Here is a 19,408-nt window from a genome sequence, read left to right on the forward strand (position 1 = left end):
AATTTTTCAGATTGAAAGAATTAACAAGGTCGCTACATTTCAATCCAATATAACATATCATAAGTCTCCGAAGTTTAAACAAAAAGTTACTATGTTCTAAATGAGCCTCATGATATACATGATGGCATATATTGTTGTATCAAAGTAAATCATAGTGCCCAGTTATGTCTAGTATGGAAATAGCAAAGGTAAAACTTCCCCATAATTTTTCCAAAAAGATCAAAATTACTATAAAATTACATAGTGTGCATACTCTAATGAAGTTCTGGATAGAAATGAAAGCAATAAGAGTTCAAGATAAAAAAAATCATAAACTAATATTGAGATGACAAAAAAGCAATATTGCTTAATAAGACACCTAATAATAACATAGTACAACTACCTATTATTATTATTATTATTATTATTATTATTACTATCCAAGCTACAACCCTAGTTGGAAAAGCAAGATGCTATAAGCCCAAGGGCCCCAATAGGGAAAAATAGCCCGGTGAGGAAAGGAAATAAATAAATGAAGAGAACAAATTAACAATAAATCATTCTAAAGAAGGCAACAACGTCAAAACAGAGGTGTCATATATAAACTATTAACAACGTCAAAAACAAATATGTCATATATAAACTATAAAAAGACTCATGTCCGCCTGGTCAACAAAAAAGCATTTGAAAGAGTAGTTATACAGGAAGTAAAGGTGATCACCAGAGCACCAATGGCTAATTCGAGGCCATAAAGGGGCAAGCTGGGACCCAGGTTGCCCTACCTCAAAGAAGAAGGCCCCACAAGAGAAACCTGAGGAAAGGCAAAAGCCTGGGACACTTCTCCAGTCAAGCAGAAGTATCAGAAGTGACACTTTAGGGACCCTGAGAAAGAGCAACACAAACCTGACACTGATATTCAGAGGAAGAGTGGGGAACAAAACAGCTGTGACATGCCACCTCCTTCTCAAAATGTAGAAAACCTTCTGACTCAGGGATCAACTAAGGCTTATCAACCCCAATGAGGTGAGAGCCAAGAAAAGGGAGGAATCAGAACTGGAGAACCAGCAAAGACCTGACTCAACACTCCACACGAGATGCGTAGATTCCTAAGAACCCTCTTTCCAAGAACCACCAGACTGAAATGCCATTCAATCCTAGAAGATATCCCTATCAGTTTCGAGGTGTAAGAATAACACAGGAGGTCCGGAGGGACTGTAGAAACCCATCCCATCATAGAGACAGTCCCAGAACCAAGAAAGAGGATCTTTCAACACCAGGGTGAAGGAGCAACAAGAAAATCCTTGGTCACAAGACCCGACAGTAATGAAACAAAAATCATCCTAAGACAATCAACTGGGATCAAAAAGACCAAGGAGGAACTCTGACAATGGACAAAGCAAACTTCCCCGCTTGGATACCCTACTCCAGAAACAAAGAATCGAAAGAAGGCATTGCTTCCTAGATAAAGGAGAACCAGAAGGATTGAGAAGAGAAAACAGCTCCCTCACTGATACCGTCCCTTGGGGGAAGAGAGACAAAGAGACGAAACTGAAAGGAAAAGCAAAAAGAAGAGATCTCTCAAAACCACCGCTACCAAGCAGACCAAAGGCGTCAAAAAGTAAAAAAATGAGACGAAAAACACCAAGACTGTCCCCTTCTCCAAACAAATCAAATCCTGTTCAATAAAATCACATAAAAAGATGTCACAAGAGGCTCCTTGCCAAAGCACCAAGGATCCCTCTGCATTAGGGAAATTCGCCAACAAGGGAGCCGTGGTGCCAAAAACCGAGAAGAGGCACCCGGCAAGGAGAAACGAAGGAAACAGAACAAGACAAAGCCCCATGGTACCAGCCTTCTGCTTACCCCCGTGACCAAAAGAGAGGAATTCCAAAGGGCAACAACTTGGCACACAGACCTTTGGACCTCCGAAGAAATAAAAAACTTGTGCTACGAGCCGCCAGGAAAGACAGACAAAACGGGGGCTCGTCACGAAGGTGACAAAGCCCTTTCGGAAACTTAAAGAACAGTAAACCCTCAAGAAACAAACCTGAGGTCTTGGAAAATTAGGAAGCCCAGACAAGGCAGCCAGCCAAACCGACAGAAAGTCGCCCAATACATATCAAGCTGAGACTTGGCATCTACCTGTACAAGGCAAGCATTCAGGCAACGGCTCGGGCAGGTTCCTCACTAAACCTACGACAAGTTGGGGCTCACAAGTCGGGCAATCAGTTGCACCTTTACCCTGGGTACAATCAACAGGTACCTGACGAGGTGTTGGAAGAAAATCAACAAAGTTATTAGACAAAAGCAAACTCAAAATTTTCAGTCAGTTTGAAAACTTTAATTGAAATGACTTTGTCTAAATAACTAGCTTCAAGAGAAATGAACCGTCTCACTGGAATAAAAAACGGTGCGAGGGGGGGGTGCAAATAGCCACAAATGAATGGCAATCCCAAGGAATGAAAATCACAAAATCTTTCAAACATAAATAAAAAGTTGGAATAAGTGGAAGCACTTGTTATAACAAAGAACAAGTGGTATTCCAATGCAGAATGGCCCAGTGACCATGGAAACTTTGGGGCCTAAAGGACAAAATATAAGTAATTCAACACTAAGCAAAGACATTCGTTTCCTTATGAGGCATTTGCAAAATAAGGACTTAAATGTTTAACAAATGCACTCAAGACACAAGTACCAAGGAAAGCAAAGCAAACACCTTACCTTTGCAATTAGCACAATTATCACACAGTTCATTCTCCTTGCAACTTATCTACTCCCGCAGAAAGAGCAGTTCCTAACTGAATGAAAGAAGTGATTGCAAAATTGTCTGAGACTCTGTGATGCATAAAATTATCAACAGAATTGCACAAAAAATTACCCCTATCAATGAAAATCCACACAAGAATATCTCATAAAAGAACATTAATAAGTAACTGGTATTACACAAGAACCAACAAAATCCTGAATAATGAAAGCTCTCTGGGCTAAAAGGAAACTAAAAATTCAACAGGGCTCTCAAGCTCTTAACAGCCTGGGTGCTCAATAACAAACAATTTTCAAGATGAGTGAACAGTCAGCAGTGTGGCACATGGGGAAACAGAATACAAGGTCACAGGGTTGCCAATGTGGTTAAAAATTAAGCAGTTTTGAAGATTCCGAGCTAGATAGATTATCCTAAGGTGATGTTTATTCACAAAATTCAATCACAGAAATAAAAACTACATGGTGAACAAAAGGATATTTGAGAAGCCATTAAAAAATCCATATCCTTAACAGTCTACAGTTTACTAAATAAACTTATGAAAAGGGAACATTGCTTACCTGCTCAAACCAAGTGATTCCACTTTTAATCAGAGTAGTTGAACGAGGTTTGTAGTTAAGCCAGAGTGCACTCAACTTGACTCTAATATTGTTGCTCTCATTTTTTTCAATCTTTATTTTGTCAATAGGTACTGGCAACTGAAAACATAAATACAATTTTAAGCACTAACTCTGGAATAAATTAAAAATATCGGATATTTTAAAGAAGTTATATTAGTAATCATCAAAAGACATTAAATTCCAATAAAAAAAAAATATTTTTTCCTATGAGGCTCAAAATGTTCCTCAAATCAACTATTTGAGAGCCTGATAACACAGATCCTGACAAAATGTTTGCATGTCAAATTAAAATATTAACAAAAACTTATAAAATAAGTGATAGAAAACTGCCTCTAAATATAAGGGAACACAGGTGAGCTTATAATTTACATGCAGAGAAGAATTGTGAAAGTCTATTATAGATATAATCAAAGAACACCAACAACAGTTCTAGGCATGAAAGGGGTGGGCAGGGGGCCCAGAAAGAACAACTCTTGCAAAAAATATGTGAGAAATTGGGCCACAATTTTCCACAACTGCCCATAAACAATAATCACAGACAACTGAAGCATAGGTGGCAATTTAATATGAGAGTTGCCAACTTGTTTTTTTTTATTGATATATTTGTCTTAACTCTAGACAGCCTTAGTAAGGTTTTAAGGCAGTGTCAAAAAGTGCCTAGATGATAGCTTAAATTTTTGCATGGACTCACACACACACACACACACACACACACACACACACTCTCTCTCTCTCTCTCTCTCTCTCTCTCTCTCTCTCTCTCTCTCTCTCAAATAGTGGGAAAAGTCAAGTCAATATCACAATAATACATGAAACTACAAACCATTACCTTAAAATTTATCTTTTTACAAGTACAAGTATTATTGACAAACCTATAAAATTCACTTAATTACTTTTTGTCAATAATTCCTAGTTATCCTTAATTTTTTCAAATTAAAGGAAAATCCCAAAAATTTTAAAGAAATTATTTTTCTTAACTGGACGAACCAAAATCCCTTAGTAGGAGTACGACTTCAGCGAAGTTAGCATGGCTGTTGAAATTCAATGAGGTAAGTATAACTACCGACAAGGGGCAGGAAAGCTGTGCCCACCTGTCAGTCATTCAGATATACACTTTTAACCTTAGGCCTAAGACTTGTAGGATGGCTGAGGTAGGAAGTTTACTTAAAGAACTCATGTTTGTAAAGAAGTTAGGAAAAATACAAATTACTCTAAAAAAAAATTTGTAACTTGTTCCTGCACGAATACAAACTACCGTCCTTTAACCCTTTAACCCCCAAAGGACATACTAGTACGTTTCACAAAACTCACACATTTACCCCCATGGACGTACCGGTACGTCCTTGCAAAAAACTGCTTTATACATTTTTTTGCATATTTTTGATAACTTTATGAGAAACTTTAGGCATTTTCCAAAAGAATGAGACCAACCTGACCTCTCTATGATGAAAATTAAGGCTGTTAGAGCAATTTAACAAAAATATATTGCAAAATGTGCTTGAAAAAAAATATGCCTGGGGGTTAAGGGTTGGAAAGTTCCAAATAGCTTGGGGGTAAAAGGGTTATTAGGAGACTCATCCTTAGGAGAGAAGAAGATCGTGTGAAAAAATAATCTGGCTGGTTTAACTTTCCTGGGATATTTCCTGTATATATGAGAGAAGGTGATGATTCCTGCTAACCACGTAATGGTGTTACCATGGAGATGTGACAGGTGTTAGGTGAAGGTAATAACATGTAAATGGTAATCAGTCATAGGAGAACCTATATCCTTACTCTAATTTATGTTGCAGCCACATTGCCCAATGGAATGATAGCCCATGCTACACGTGCGGCACTGAACTGGCCAAGTTAGGCAGCATAAAAGAGTGGAGCACAATTTGTTTTTTCTCGGAGAAAGAAGCAGCTGGAGTTCCTGATGAAATTCTGGAGGCAACTGGATCTTCAAACCTGATCACGAAGGCGTGGTAGGGGTTACGGGCCTTGCTGCAGCTGCCTTTGAAGGCCATAGAACATGAAGATAACTGCATGATGGATAAGGGACTTTTGCTGATAGGTTACCAATTCACACAAGATTGGACCAACTTACCGTACTTAACCAATGTCTCAGGTGATGAAGTAGGCAACTGCACCAGACCACTGGTCAAACCAGGAAGCTGTCTGGAGGCTGGCCCTGTAAGAAGATTCCATGGAAGGGGACTCAAGAACTGGGAAGACGGCTTTCTCAGTTTTGAGTCTCTCCAAAGGCCAAATCACTGTCAATGCAGTACTGCTACAACAGGAATAATGGGAAGAGAAGAGGAGCTCTCACCATCAGGCATGTCAAATCTCCTCTGTTGAAAGAATGCCAGATGCAAGATTTTGCAGTAAATTCTCGGGTCCAGGTATCTGTGAATTCATTCTGCCCAAGGCCATGAAACCATGCAGAGGAATCATTTGGCATCTCCTCAGACCCTGACCAACCAGTTGTTTTGCGCTTCCTTCAGAGTGGTAGGCAATGATCGTGCATATGAGATCATGGTGGCACATACAAAGCAGGAGACTCATCTGGAGAAAAAGCAGGCAAAGGTGTCTGGGGACATTTCACATCCTTCTTCTTCTTCCCAGAAGTCAAGGGTTTTGTCACTGGAAACGGCACCTTCACAGAGAAACTGCAACAGGAACAGAATCATCACGCACTCTTGCAAGGGGAACCAACAGGGAAGCAGCAGCAGAAGACTTCTGTGCTCTAGCAGATGTAAGTGCCTCCAGAAGTTTTTCTGCCGACGGGGCTCCAGCAATCCCAGGCAAAGGCCACAACCTAGAAAGATCCAACTTCTTGCAAAGGTTGTTAACAGTAATCACAGTTGAGAGACAGAGAGGGGTGCACTGCCCCCACAAAGGGAGGAACATACAGCCACCTTCTCAGAACCACTCTCAGAGGGTTAACGACAATCTACCTTCCCCTGACGGGTCCCCCAGAGGGCAGAGCCTCAGAGGAAATTGCAGGGAAAACAGACGGATTTGTTTCTGAAGAAAGGAAGAAAGAGCTAAAGAGTTTCTTCGGCATCAGCTCGGGGGTACCCTCTGTAGCTTCCTAGACTTCTTTTTTCTGGATATTCCACTCACTGCACAGGAGGCCACTCCTTACACTCCTCACAGGGGGATGACTGCAAACAATCATGGCCCCTGCAAAAACCACAAAGCACGTGAGGGTCCAACTCCAGTTTATTCATTTACCGGTCACACCTACGGCCTTCTTTGCCAGGTCAGAGCCGCATGTCTGGCTTAGAGGCGGTCATCACAACCAGCTCATAAACACTGAATAAAGAGAAAGTGATCAGTTTGATAGCTAAGTCAAGGAACACGGCTGTGTATATTTGTAGTCAGCTATGGACGAAGTAAAAGTGAAGACAGCGCTGCCTGTCAGATGGCCAGGGCTTCTCCATCACCCAGAAAGCAGTAATGTTTACCTTCTTAAAATTTAACAGACCTTCAGCTTCACAGATTGTCATACTCCTATGAAAGGTCAATGGTTTGTATTACGTGTAAAAACAAAACATGTTATTACTCAATATTTAGTATCTAATAAGTTATAATATTTACTTAAAGTGTACTAGTTATTTAAAGAATTTGTGAGTTCTGTTTGTGACATTTATTCAGAATTAACGACAAAAACCAATAGTTCAAGGATAAAGTATACCAGTACTTTCAATGGTCAGGAAAAGCTACTGCAAAATATTTACAGATCTCCCAGTCAGAAAAAATAAAGATATCTTTATAAATTTCATAAATTAAGCCAAAAAAGCCCAATGAGAAAATACGGATGAATTGTAGCATTAATAAACAGGTGCATAAAAATCTGTACGGATGACTTTAAAATACCACGAGAAGAGATGACAGTTCTTAAACTCATGCTTGCCAGGTGAGAGGCTATCTCATGAGAGCTGCTGACCACAGGATAGCCCAACTATCAATGGGGTTATGTTAAAGCAAAGTGATATATATATATATATATATATATATAGGGGTTTGTTCTGAATCAAACTGTTAATCACTATATCAAGAAACAGAAATCATTGATGATTTATTTAGCACGATGAATTAAAATTACATGTACCTGAACAACAATAATCACAATTGTGACTTTAAAGATAGAAGCAGAATCAAGAAAAGATTACAGTATCAGTGTGAAATCGTTAACTTCCTCCTTCACAAAAAGCTTTTCAACTGCAGTGGGAAGACTCACATAAAACACATACAGTATATATCATACCTCACTCCATCAATCAGTTCTTTCATCTTTTTGAAAATTTAGTCAGTTGATCATACTGACACATCTGAAACTCCATCTAATTGACATGCATTTTTAAAATAAGTGCCTAATTCTTCATGACATAGTACTGTGGCCCCAATTCCTTGAAATGATTCTGAAAAAGTGCTGTATACTTTTGCAATTAACACTATTCTCTGTCAGACAGAGTTCCTTACCTCTTGTTTTACATAGGTGGTAGTAGATATTTCCGAGTCCTGAATCTTGAATTTACTTTTCTTTTTATTCTTTTTCTTGAGAGAAATAGAGCCATCATCACTGAATTTTGTAATATGTGCACTGGACTGACCTCCTGTTGTCTCCAATTTTAACTTCTTCATATCTAAAGGATACTTTGCAAACTGTCCTGAAACAGAAATCTTTATTGTAAAAAAAATATGTTATTTTCATTAGTAAAATAAATTTTTGAATATACTTACCCGATGATCATATAGCTGTCAGCTCTGCTGGCCGACAGAAAAACCTACGGGCGGAATACGCCAGCGATCGCTATACAGGTGAGGTGTACATCAACAGCGCCATCTGTCAAGTAGGTACTCAAGTACTCGATGTCAACACAGAACCAATTTTCTCCTCGGTCCACTGGGTCTCTATTGGGGAGGACGGGTGGGTCCTTTAATTTATGATCATCGGGTAAGTATATTAAAAAATTTATTTTACTAATGAAAATAACATTTTTCAATATTAAACTTACCCGATGATCATATAGCTAATTCACACCCAGGGGGGTGGGTAGAGACCAGCATTACATGTTGACATTATTATGAGCCAAGTATTCCGTATTTCATTTTAGCAGTTATTCAAAATAACAAACATAAAATAAATAAGTACCTGGTAAGGAAGTCGACTTGAACAATTACTCTGCCTTTTTAAGTACGTCTTCCTTACTGAGCCTCGCGATCCTCATAGGATGCTGAGCGACTCCTAGGAGCTGAAGTATGAAGGGTTGCAACCCATACTAAAGGTCCTCATCAAAACCTCTAATCTAGGCGCTTCTCAAGAAATGACTTTGACCACCCGCCAAATCAAGTAGGATGCGAAAGGCTTCTTAGCCTTCCGGACAACCCAAAAACAATAATAAAACATTTCAAGAGAAAGATTAAAAAAGGTTATGGAATTAGGGAATTGTAGTGGTCGAGCCCTCACCACTACTGCACTCGTTGCTACGAATGGTCCCAGAGTGTAGCAGTTCTCGTAAAGAGACTGGACATTCTTAAGATAAAAGACGCGAACACTGATTTGCTTTTCCAATAGGTTGCGTCGAATATACTTTGCAGAATTCTATTTTGTTTAAAGGCCACGGAAGTTGCAACAGCTCTAACTTCGTGTGTCCTTACCTTCAGCAAAGCTTGGTCTTCCTCATTCAGATGGGAATGAGCTTCTCGTATTAACAGTCTGATAAAATAGGATAAAGCATTCTCTGACATAGGCAAAGATGGATTCTTAACTGAACACCATAAAGCTTCAGACGGGCCTCGTAAAGGTTTTTAAATAGAACTTAAGAGCTCTTACAGGACATAATACTCTTTCTAGTTCATTTCCAACCATACGATAAGTTTGGAATATCGAACGATATTGGTCAAGGCCGAGAAGGCAGCTCGTGTTTGGCTAGAAAACCAATTTGTAGAACATGTAGCCGTTTCGGATGAGAATCCGATGTTCTTGCTGAAGGCATGAATCTCACTGACTCTTTTAGCTGTGGTTAAGCATATCAGGAAAAGAGTCTTAAAGGTGAGATCTTTCAGGGAGGCTGATTGAAGCGGTTCGAACCTGTCTGACATAAGGAATCTTAGTACCACGTCTAAATTCCAACCAGGTGTAACCAAACGACGCTCCTTCGTGGTCTCAAAAGACTTAAGGAGGTCCTGTAGATCTTTATTGCTGGAAAGATCTAAGCCTCTGTGACGGAAGACTGATGCCAACATGCTTCTGTAACCCTTGATAGTGGGAGCTGAAAGAGATCGTTCTTTCCTCAGATATAAGAGAAAGTCAGCTATTTGAGTTACAGAGGTACTGGTCGAGGATACGGATACTGACTTGCACCAGTTCGGAAGATTTCCCACTTCGATTGGTAGATTCTAAGGGTGGATGTTCTCCTTGCTCTAGCAAACGCTCTGGTTGCCTCCTTCGAAAAGCCTCTAGCTCTCGAGAGTCTTTCGATAGTCTGAAGGCAGTCAGACGAAGAGCGTGGAGGCCTTGGTGTACCTTCTTTACGCGTGGCTGACGTATAAGGTCCACCCTTAGGGGAAGTGTTCTGGGAACGTCTACTAGCCATCGAAGTACCTCGGTGCGTCATTCTCTCGCGGGCCAGAGGGAAGCAACTAGCGTCAACCTTGTCCCTTCGTGAGAGGCGAACTTCTGCAGTACCTTGTTGACAATCTTGAACGGAGGGAATGCATATAGATCTAGATGTGACCAATCTAGTAGAAAGGCATCTATAGGAACTACTGCTGGGTCCGGGATAGGTGAGCAAACTATTGGGAGCCTCTTGGTCATCGAGGTTGCGAAGAGATCTATGGTTGGCTGGCCCCAGGTGGCCCAAAGTCTCTTGCAAACATCCTTGTGGAGGGTCCATTCTGTTGGAATTATTTGTCCCTTCCGACTGAGACAATCTGCTATGACATTCAAGTAGCCTTGGATGAACCTCGTTACTAGTGAAAAGTCTAGACCTTTTGACCAGGTGAGGAGGTCCCTTGCGATCTCGTACCATGTCAGAGAGTAGGTCCCTCCTTGCTTGGAGATGTACGTCAAAGCCGTGTGTTGTCCGAGTTCACCTCCACCACTTTGCCTTGAAGGAGAGACCTGAAGCTTTTCCAGGTCAGACGTACTGCCAGTAGCTTCTTGCAGTTGAAATGCATTGTCCTTTGACTCGAGTTCCATAATCCCGAGCATTCCCTACCGTCTAATGTCGCACCCCAGCCTACGTCCGATGCGTCCGAGAAGAGAACGTGGTTGGGAGTCTGAACAGTCAGGGGAAGACCCTTTCTAAGGTTGATAAAGTCCTTTCACCAAGTCAGACCAGACTTTATCTTTCCGGAAACCGGGATCGAGACCGCTTCTAGCGTCTTGTCCTTTTTCCAGTGAAAAGCTAGATGGTATAGAAGAGGACGGAGGAGTAGTCTTCCTAGTGACACAAAATGAACCACGGATGACAGTGTCCTTACCAGACTCATCCACAGCCTGACAGGGCAGCGCTCCTTCTTCAGCATCTTCTGGATGGATAGCAGGGCTGGGGGTTGATCGTCTTGTTCAGCAACGTCCTCATCAGAGGGTTCCTCATCCGAAACTGATGAGGAAACGGCAACGGAGTGGGCAACGTCTGACTCGCTGAATCCGGTCGCACTGGTGGATGCGTGACGAAGCCGGACGCAATATCATGGTACTGCTGCACAGTCTGTGAACTGTCAACAACCATGGGGACGCGAGGAAGTACAGCGTCAACCCGAAACTGTCTAGACTGTCAGGGTTGTGTAGTCAACACCCTACCGGGTTGCTGAGGTTGATGCACTGCGTCACAACAAGTCACCTCTGCTGGTTGTTGAACGTCTTCCTAGTGACACACTGAACGTCAACAACCACCTCCGAGCGTCGCTTAACGTCAACGTGCGACTGGCAACCCACACTGGGTCGCATCGGTGGAGGAACCACCTCAACTGGCGGACGCGAGTAGGATACCTCAGCGTCAACAGGGTGCACAACCAACCGGTAGGAAGGTTGTTGGCCAGAAGGTTCTTCTCCGTATTAAGTCCTCTATCAAGGACACAAGCTTGGACTGCATGTCTTGCAGCAAAGCCCATTAGGGTCTACGGGAGCAGGTGTGGCAACAGACGGGGTTAGCGACTGAAGCGGAACCATTTACCATCCCTGGAAGCCTTGTTATGTGTGACATAATAGTACAGCAAAACTTCAAAGGCTCGACAAAAGTTGAGAAGCTGAACTGTAAACAACTGGAGCGTCTCCTGGCTATGCGCCTGGCCGAGTCTACCAGAATTGAGAAGTCTACCTGGGCAGAGGCATGAACTCCCAAGCTGAGAACTTCTCTCGTGTCCTATCAGACTCTCGCTCTATAAGCCAGATAAAAAGAAGGGAAATCAAAAGGTTGTATCCCTAAAACTCCTCCTGCTGCAAAAACCAGTCGCTTAGCCGACGTAACGCTCTCTAGGAGAGCGAGAGAGCACTAGCTTAACAACAACGGCTTCGAAGTAGCTAGGCCTAGTGTAAGTTCTGACGTGAGGCGAACGAGGAGCAGCAGTTACAAGATCCGGACGAAGATCCTTAAAAAATCATCATGATTTAATTAAAGTCCAAAGGAGGCTAAGCAGCTTAAGGCTCCTCTCCAAATGACAGAGTCCTCAAAGGAATATCAGTAGGAGGGAGAACAGCACTTTCTCATCTACAGGAACCTTGTCTGAGAAAAGCTAGGTTATCTCAGTGAGGGTCTCACTGGTGCATTAGCAGCAGACCAGAAGGCAACGTTATGTAACTGCTTGACAGTCTGTGAACTGTCAAAAACTGAACTGTCAACCACAACAGGTGCGTGAGGACAAACAGCACTGGTGCATTAGCAGCAGACCAGAAGGCAACGTTATGTAACTGCTTGACAGTCTGTGAACTGTCAAAAAACTGAACTGTCAACCACAACAGGTGCGTGAGGACATACAGCACTGGTGCATTAGTAGCAGACCAGAAGGCAACGTCATGTAACTGCTTGACAGTCTGTGAGCTGGCAACAACCAAAGCTGTGTGGGGAAGCCTCAACTCCTGACTGACTAGTCTGCTGCGGGCGAGTGGCGGTAACCACAGTGGGTTGCGGAGGCTGACGCACCGTGTCAAAACACGGCAGCCTAACTCCACCCTCCCGTTGTTGTGGTAGCTCACGCACGGCAACGGAGTGCTCCGTGCGTCTGTGGGAGTCAGCATGCGTCTGGCAGGGTCGACTGCGCATGGGTGGAGGAGCTCTCACAGCCGGAGTGTGGGAGCAGGCAGCCTCAGCGTCTGCTGGGCGCACAACCGTGGCAGGTTGTAGGCTAACGGGTGCAGCGTCAACCTTCTCCGCAGCCGGAGTGTGGGAGCAGGCAGCCTCAGCGTGAGCTGGGCGCACAACCGTGGCAGGTTGTAGGCTAACGGGAGCAGTGTCAACCTTCTCCGCACGAAACTCCTGCATAACCGCAGCTAACTGAGTCTGCATAGACTGCAGTAAAGACCACTTAGGGTCTACAAAAGCGGCAACAGACGGAGCTACTGTCCGTTGTGACTGAGGGTCTAAAACAGCGGGTGCGGCAACAGACGGAGTTACTGCCTGTTGCGGTACCGCTTTACCTCTCTCAGGAGGTGTGCAGTCGTCGGAAGACTGCAGCGAGTCCGAACTGACCCAGTGGCTACACCTGGGCCGTTGGACTTGCGCGGAAGGGACCGACTTGCACTTAATAAGCTGCGAGACCTTGGTCCAAGGTTTCTTACGAGAAACCTCTTCCGCAGACGAGAAGTAAATGGGCTCTCTCGTCCTTGTGTGGGTGGGGCGATCTTGGGTAGATACGCCCGAAACCACGGAGGGAAAAACGTCTGTTCGTTGATCAAGGCCTGACGAACCCATAAGTCGTTCGACATTACTTCTCCCCTGGGCTTGGGAGCTTGCAAGAGGTCCCGGACTAGGTGAACGACAGGCACGAACAGACGAACCCTCGGACGCAACACTGTAACACTTTGCGCATATCACTTTATCACTTTGATTTTCTGTTTTGCACTTATTTCACTGAAATCGAAACTTTTACTGATTTCTACCTGAAACACGCAATCCTACCCTTCATTAAAAGGTAGTAATTGCGAAAACAGTCGTATAATGCAACAGAAAACATATATAAAGATAAAGAATTCAGTGGCTGGGAAAGAGACTAAACACTAGTTCAAATAAACTACGTTTACAATCTCTCACCGCACATAGCCTGGGAACAAGAATAAAACCCTAGAAACGTTTTACCTTCTTCCCCTACAGCGACTAGGGAGAAGAGTAAAACGAGAACAACGTTACCCGCTTGAACGAAACGTTTTTTCTCCTCTCTCTCCCTCCGTCTCTATCTCTCTCTTTCTCTCTAGATTTCGCACCTGAGAGAAGAGCCCAATTATATATCGTCAAAACATGTTATTTGCTAAAGGAAAAAACTAAAAGGTTTTCCAAATAAAAAGTTCCTTGAATTTAGAATTTAAACCATTTAAGCTAAGAAAGAATGAACGAAACGCTAGAATCGGTTTACTCTTACTGCAAAGTGAAACCGTGATAAACTCTCTCTCTATCGTAACGATAGAGCGCAAGTTGAACGTCCTGAACGTCACCAACTGCGTAGACTAAAAAACTAAACGTTAGTTCATCTTTGAAAACAGTACGAGACTATCAAAGAAATTCTTTCATAAAACATTAAATTTAAAAAGTTTTAAATTCTTTAAAGGTTAAATACGATATAACGGGCTCAACGTTGATTAACTTCGGTTCCAAGTTAGGACCGCCTATATCAGGAAAGGTCGCATATAAACAAAACATAAAAATTTATTTTTATATGTTTATAATAAAAGGAAAGTTAATCGAAGAGGCCTAATAAAGGCGGAGAGATATAGATCTATAACGTGTTAAGCAAAATTACTAAAAACCTAAACACACTTCCGTCTAAGGGAAGGGTCGGCCATTTAAAAGTGAAAGAGAGTCCATACTCTCTTTGTCACCATAATTAAATCTATCCAAAACGAGTTCAAGTTTTGAAATGAAGATAAAACCCCTGCATAGCGAAAGCTCAAAACTGGAATAGTGTACTTCACCAAATAGTTGTGAAAACAAATCCAGTTAGTAACAGCGTATTTAGTAGGTCTTGCCAGTGGCACGACAGAGAGAAAATTGGTTCTGTGTTGACATCGAGTACTTGAGTACCTACTTGACAGATGGCGCTGTTGATGTACACCCCCACCTGTATAGCGATCGCTGACGTATTCCGCCCGTAGGTTTTTCTGTCGGGCAGCAGAGCTGACAGCTATATGATCATCGGGTAAGTTTAATATTGAAAAAAATGAAACATATAACTCACATTAAAGTACATACTGTACTGAATACTAATACTGTAGTAAGAATACACAGTACTGTACAGTAAGCCTTAAATATAGGAAAGATCCTTTAAGAGACTGAGTTCAGAAGGTGAAAAGTTTTTTAGTTCAATATCCTTTGGGTTAGATATCTGGCAACCCACCTCCTATTCACAACCCCCCCCCCCCCCTCCTTTTTACCATCACCTGATTTAGCTATCTCTAGCTAACTAGGCAATGAATGTAATAAGAATTCTTGCATTTAGATATTAATTCAATTAGAACTCTAAAATCCAATTTTATATGATCTTCATATACTATAATACCAACCACCAATTTGATTTTGGTCAGTTGGTTACCTTATCTTTAGCAAGTGTCTACGAATAATAATTGACATAAACAACTGCACTATCAAAAATTTTTAAAAAATCACGTTTTTTTTTAAGTATTTTATATTCTCCCTTATTATACAGAGCAGTCCTTTAATAGGAATATAACTTCAGCAAAGTTGAAAGACCTTTCGAAACCATTAGTTATAGTTACCAGCAGATGAAGGGTACAACTTGCCAGCTAGAGCATCCTTCAATTTCAAGTTTAACCCTAACCTATGACACGAGGGGTGGAGGGCTGACTGTACTGAAGTGAGGGAAGTCAAAGTGACTGCTCAGCAGACTGTTAGGTGAGAGGAACTTACCCATCACCCAGCAGTAATTACCACAATATAACACAAGTCTATTAAATTTCTTATTCCTGATCTAGATATTAATCTCTGGCACCGTCGTTCAATTACTTCGTTATGCATGTTGCATAAGATTTTTCATAAATCTGATCATCCTTTACATTCAGATCTTCCCGGACAGTTCCATCCTGTTCGTATACTACTAGGCATGCAGTTAATTCTAATAGTCAGGCCTTCTCCATCATGAGGCTCAATACTACACAATATTCTAGAAGTTTTATTCCAGCTGTGAACAAGTTGTGGAATGATCTTCCTAATCAGGTAGTTAAATCAGTAGAACTTTAGAAGTTCAAACTTGCACCAAATGTTTTTATTTTTAACAGGCTGACATAAGTCTTTTCGTACTTTATTTATGAAATATCTGTTTTGATGCTATTACCGTTCTCAAAATATTTTATTAATTGATTATTATTTCTCATATAGTTTTTCTATTTCCTTATTTCCTTTCCTTAGGCTATTTTTTCCTGCTGGAGCCCTTGGGCTAATAGCATCTCGCTTTTCCAACTAAGGTTGTAGCTTAGCTAATAATAATAATAATAATAATAATAAGAGTTCCATCTTTGCTCACATTATGCTCCTATTAAAGAACAAGGGTTTGTATTTGTTTAGGAACAAATGACTCTAGGTATTTTCAATCACACAAAATTATTCTTTCCAATCAACTTTCTTCCATGCAACTTTTCCCCCAAAACACTCCATTGTCTAAAAAAAAAACCATTTGCCTGCTTAATCTTCCCTTAATAATAGAACTCAACATCAGTGTAAAATGGTAAAGGGAAAGGTCGCAGGGAGGGGTGAAGCCTTTTACCCATTAAGAAAGAACAGCAATTTAGGTCGTTAGATAAGGGTAACTTCCGTTAGTACATAGCCCCTTAATTTTCCTGCAACTCTAATATATTGTTGACATCAATCATCATGGAAAACATGGTTACTGATATTGGGTTGCATTATTAAAGGAAGGTTATGTAAGAAAATTACTTTTCATGAAAATACGGAAAATCTCCATGAAAAGTTGCAAGGAAGAAAATCAATTGTGAATAAAAAAAACTAATCAGTCATATTAACATGAGAGGATACAGTAAATATTAACAGGCTAGGTACCACTGAGTATATCATTAAATGCAGTATTAATAGGTCTGGCTAAATGCCTATACTCCAATACAAAGGGATCAGGCATTTCCTGATTTGGGTAGCCTATATCAACAAATTGGCACAAAAGTACTTTTATGGACAAGTACTGATAAGAATATGTCACAGCCAACAGTGTACACCATGGTGCCTCAGTTATAAGGAACTCTATGGGATATGTCCTAACCTAAGGTCCCTCCACTTAACCTAACTTAGGTCAGTCTGTCCTTACTTAGCAGAGAAGCAATATCCCCTTCATTCCCATTGCAGCATTTCAAGACTTGATACGCCCTACACTCAACATCATTAATTTTGCAACTGTTTACCGAGTTAAAAAGTACTTTAATTTTTGGTTTCACATTTACTTATTTCTCACCAAAACAGCAAAATTCAAACATGAATACATTCCCACATATCATATGCATTGCTTTCTTCAAGTAGGTTTGTGTATCAAATGCATAAAAAAAAAAAAAATCCAACAGGAGTTACAGATCTCATGCTTGTCAAAAAATTCAGCCGATTCTTGATATAACTGGAAGTTGCAATAGATAATCGGCCAGTTTTCATATATAATACAGTATATGAAAACTTGGTCTCACTTCATAGTTTAGTGTACTGTGAGCAGCTGAGGGGTGAAGGTGCCATTTGTTTGACATTCATGATTGGATGTTGACAGGCAATTTTTTTATTCTATAAATATCATGCATTTGGTAAAATTAATGGTATTTACTCATGGTCTGTGAAATTCATAAAATAAATAATGAATTTCAATTACCATATCTATTCATTAAATCTCTAATTCCTTCTTAATAGTTAACTAGAATATCACAAGAACTAAATAAAAGTTTTATCTCTTCAATCAGAGGAAATTTTCCTGTTTTATCGATACTTAACACTCGTAATCAATCTAAAACACAAGTGGCAAAATTAGTGAATTTGACGGTAGGCTACGAGGTTTCTTTTTTTTTTGTTTTTTCCTAATAATAATAAAGAGCTTCACAATATTTTAACATAGCATTAGATTGATCAATATTAGGTCAGGTAAGATCATTTCCTCAGCTTTCAAGATACGCTGAGCATCCTCATTACTATACACTTTTTCGATAAGGTGGAAACAAATTGAAAAAAGGCAACGGGCACTCTATCACAAAATAGATAGGGGTTAAGCTTCTACGTTTAACCTTATTACTGTATAATTGAGCCGGGTTAATGTCTAGGAGAGGGCCGCATGAAGAAATCACTGATATTCAATTTATTTTTACTAGAATATGTAGGAATGTATGTATATAATGGTATACCAGTGAGATAATTTAGTGAAAATCAATAATAGTCAAAATATCGACGATCAAACTCACGCTACTCTTGTCTTCCTCCCAGATTTTTCTAAGTCTGTTGTTATTGTTGACTGTCTTATTTTTGCTCAAATGAGCCCTGTAACCACTATAATCCGCAGACAAACTAGTCCACTATGACGTCTTCACGTTTGGCCAATCACAGTGCGACAATACATTTTCTTTCCCAATGACGTCTTCACGTTTGGCCAATCACAGTGCGACAATACATTTTCTTACCCATCACAGTGCAACAATACATTTTCTTACCCAGCCATTTTATCTATTTCGTTCCTAGACATCGAGGCCGTAGCAAGCACGTCATCTGATATTGCACAAGAAGTTGAAATTCCATCTTCTTGTCCTGACTGTTTCCTAAGTTACAATGAAATTGTTCTTACTTATTCGGGGTTATATTGAAAAACTAGTGGATTTGTGCCAGAGACACAATTTAATTTTACAAAATAAAAATTGTCCTGCATGTCAGGGAACCTTCGCAACGGCTTCACGTTTTCCTCAAAGCAGCAGCACATCTTTATCAACCAACAGGTTAAGGTAAGCTTCATTAATTTATGGAGTATATTATAATGGTGATAGTATAACGATGTATACAGCAGTACCATCACTTTGGATTTGGTTTGATGGATGTGTTAGGTAGTTTCCTTAAGGGGGGGGTCGCAGCCCCCCCCCCCCCCCCCCCCGGTAGGGGTACAGGGCTATTAGGCTAGGTTAGGTGGGTGTATTAGGTTTGGTGGTGCCCTGAAAATCACTGTGGCCTTAAGGGGGGGCGAAGCCCCCCCCCGGTAGGCCTAGGTAGGGGTACAGGCCCCCCAGGGTAGGTTAGTTGGTTGTATTAGGTTTGGTAGTGCCCCGAAAAATCACTTTTCTCCTCCTCCCCCCCACCCAAAAACCCCGTTTCCCACTGGGGTCCCCCATAATTGTAGTAGTAGGTTTATGCTTACATTATGTGTGTAAGAGTTAAGTCTTAGTTTCTTTTTTATTCATTTCCTCATGTTTCTATGCACTGTGCAACAATAATCTGGTTGTTTTTTGCCGTTTTTCGTCGTTAATACTTGAAAAACGGGTGCGGCCTTCTCCTAGACATTTACCTTGAGCTGTATTAATTATACCATAAACATTTAAATGAAAATCTTAATCTTAAATTTCATCCCATATTACTTTGAAATCACTTTGGATAATACCTTACAACAATCAGTCTTAGCAACCAACTATGGTAAGTTAAATATCTCCTAATTCTTCTTTCAGATGCATTGCCCTACTCATGTATTCAACCAAATCCATGCTAGGATTTTGTAACATACCTACGGTTATATCTTGTTCCATTGACTGACCTTATTTTGGGCATGAAAATAAATGTGTATTATCATATTTGCATGGGTCAATCACATAATTGTGTATTTTCCCCTGAAATCTGTTTTTGATTTGAGCATAATTAACCTTGCCTACATTACTATG

General features: G+C 40.8%; 1 protein-coding gene across 2 annotated transcripts in view; it reads right to left on the bottom strand.

The window, feature by feature from the left end:
• Positions 1-19,408, bottom strand: part of LOC137631707 (CCAAT/enhancer-binding protein zeta-like) — a 118,039-nt gene that overhangs the window by 98,319 nt on the left and 312 nt on the right. Inside the window, exons 2-3 of one of the 2 annotated variants that reach the window (XM_068363585.1) lie at positions 7,828-8,015; positions 3,301-3,438 (exon numbers count right to left, since the gene is read on the bottom strand). In XM_068363585.1, coding sequence (XP_068219686.1) covers positions 3,301-3,438; positions 7,828-7,989 — 300 coding nt within the window. In that variant the 5' untranslated portion in view covers positions 7,990-8,015. The remainder of the gene's footprint in view (positions 1-3,300; positions 3,439-7,827; positions 8,016-19,408) is intronic. The other variant, XM_068363586.1, reaches the window with a different exon arrangement.

This window comes from Palaemon carinicauda, chromosome 40 (assembly GCF_036898095.1).
Source record: "Palaemon carinicauda isolate YSFRI2023 chromosome 40, ASM3689809v2, whole genome shotgun sequence".
In the NCBI taxonomy this organism is placed as follows: Eukaryota; Metazoa; Arthropoda; class Malacostraca; order Decapoda; family Palaemonidae; genus Palaemon; species Palaemon carinicauda.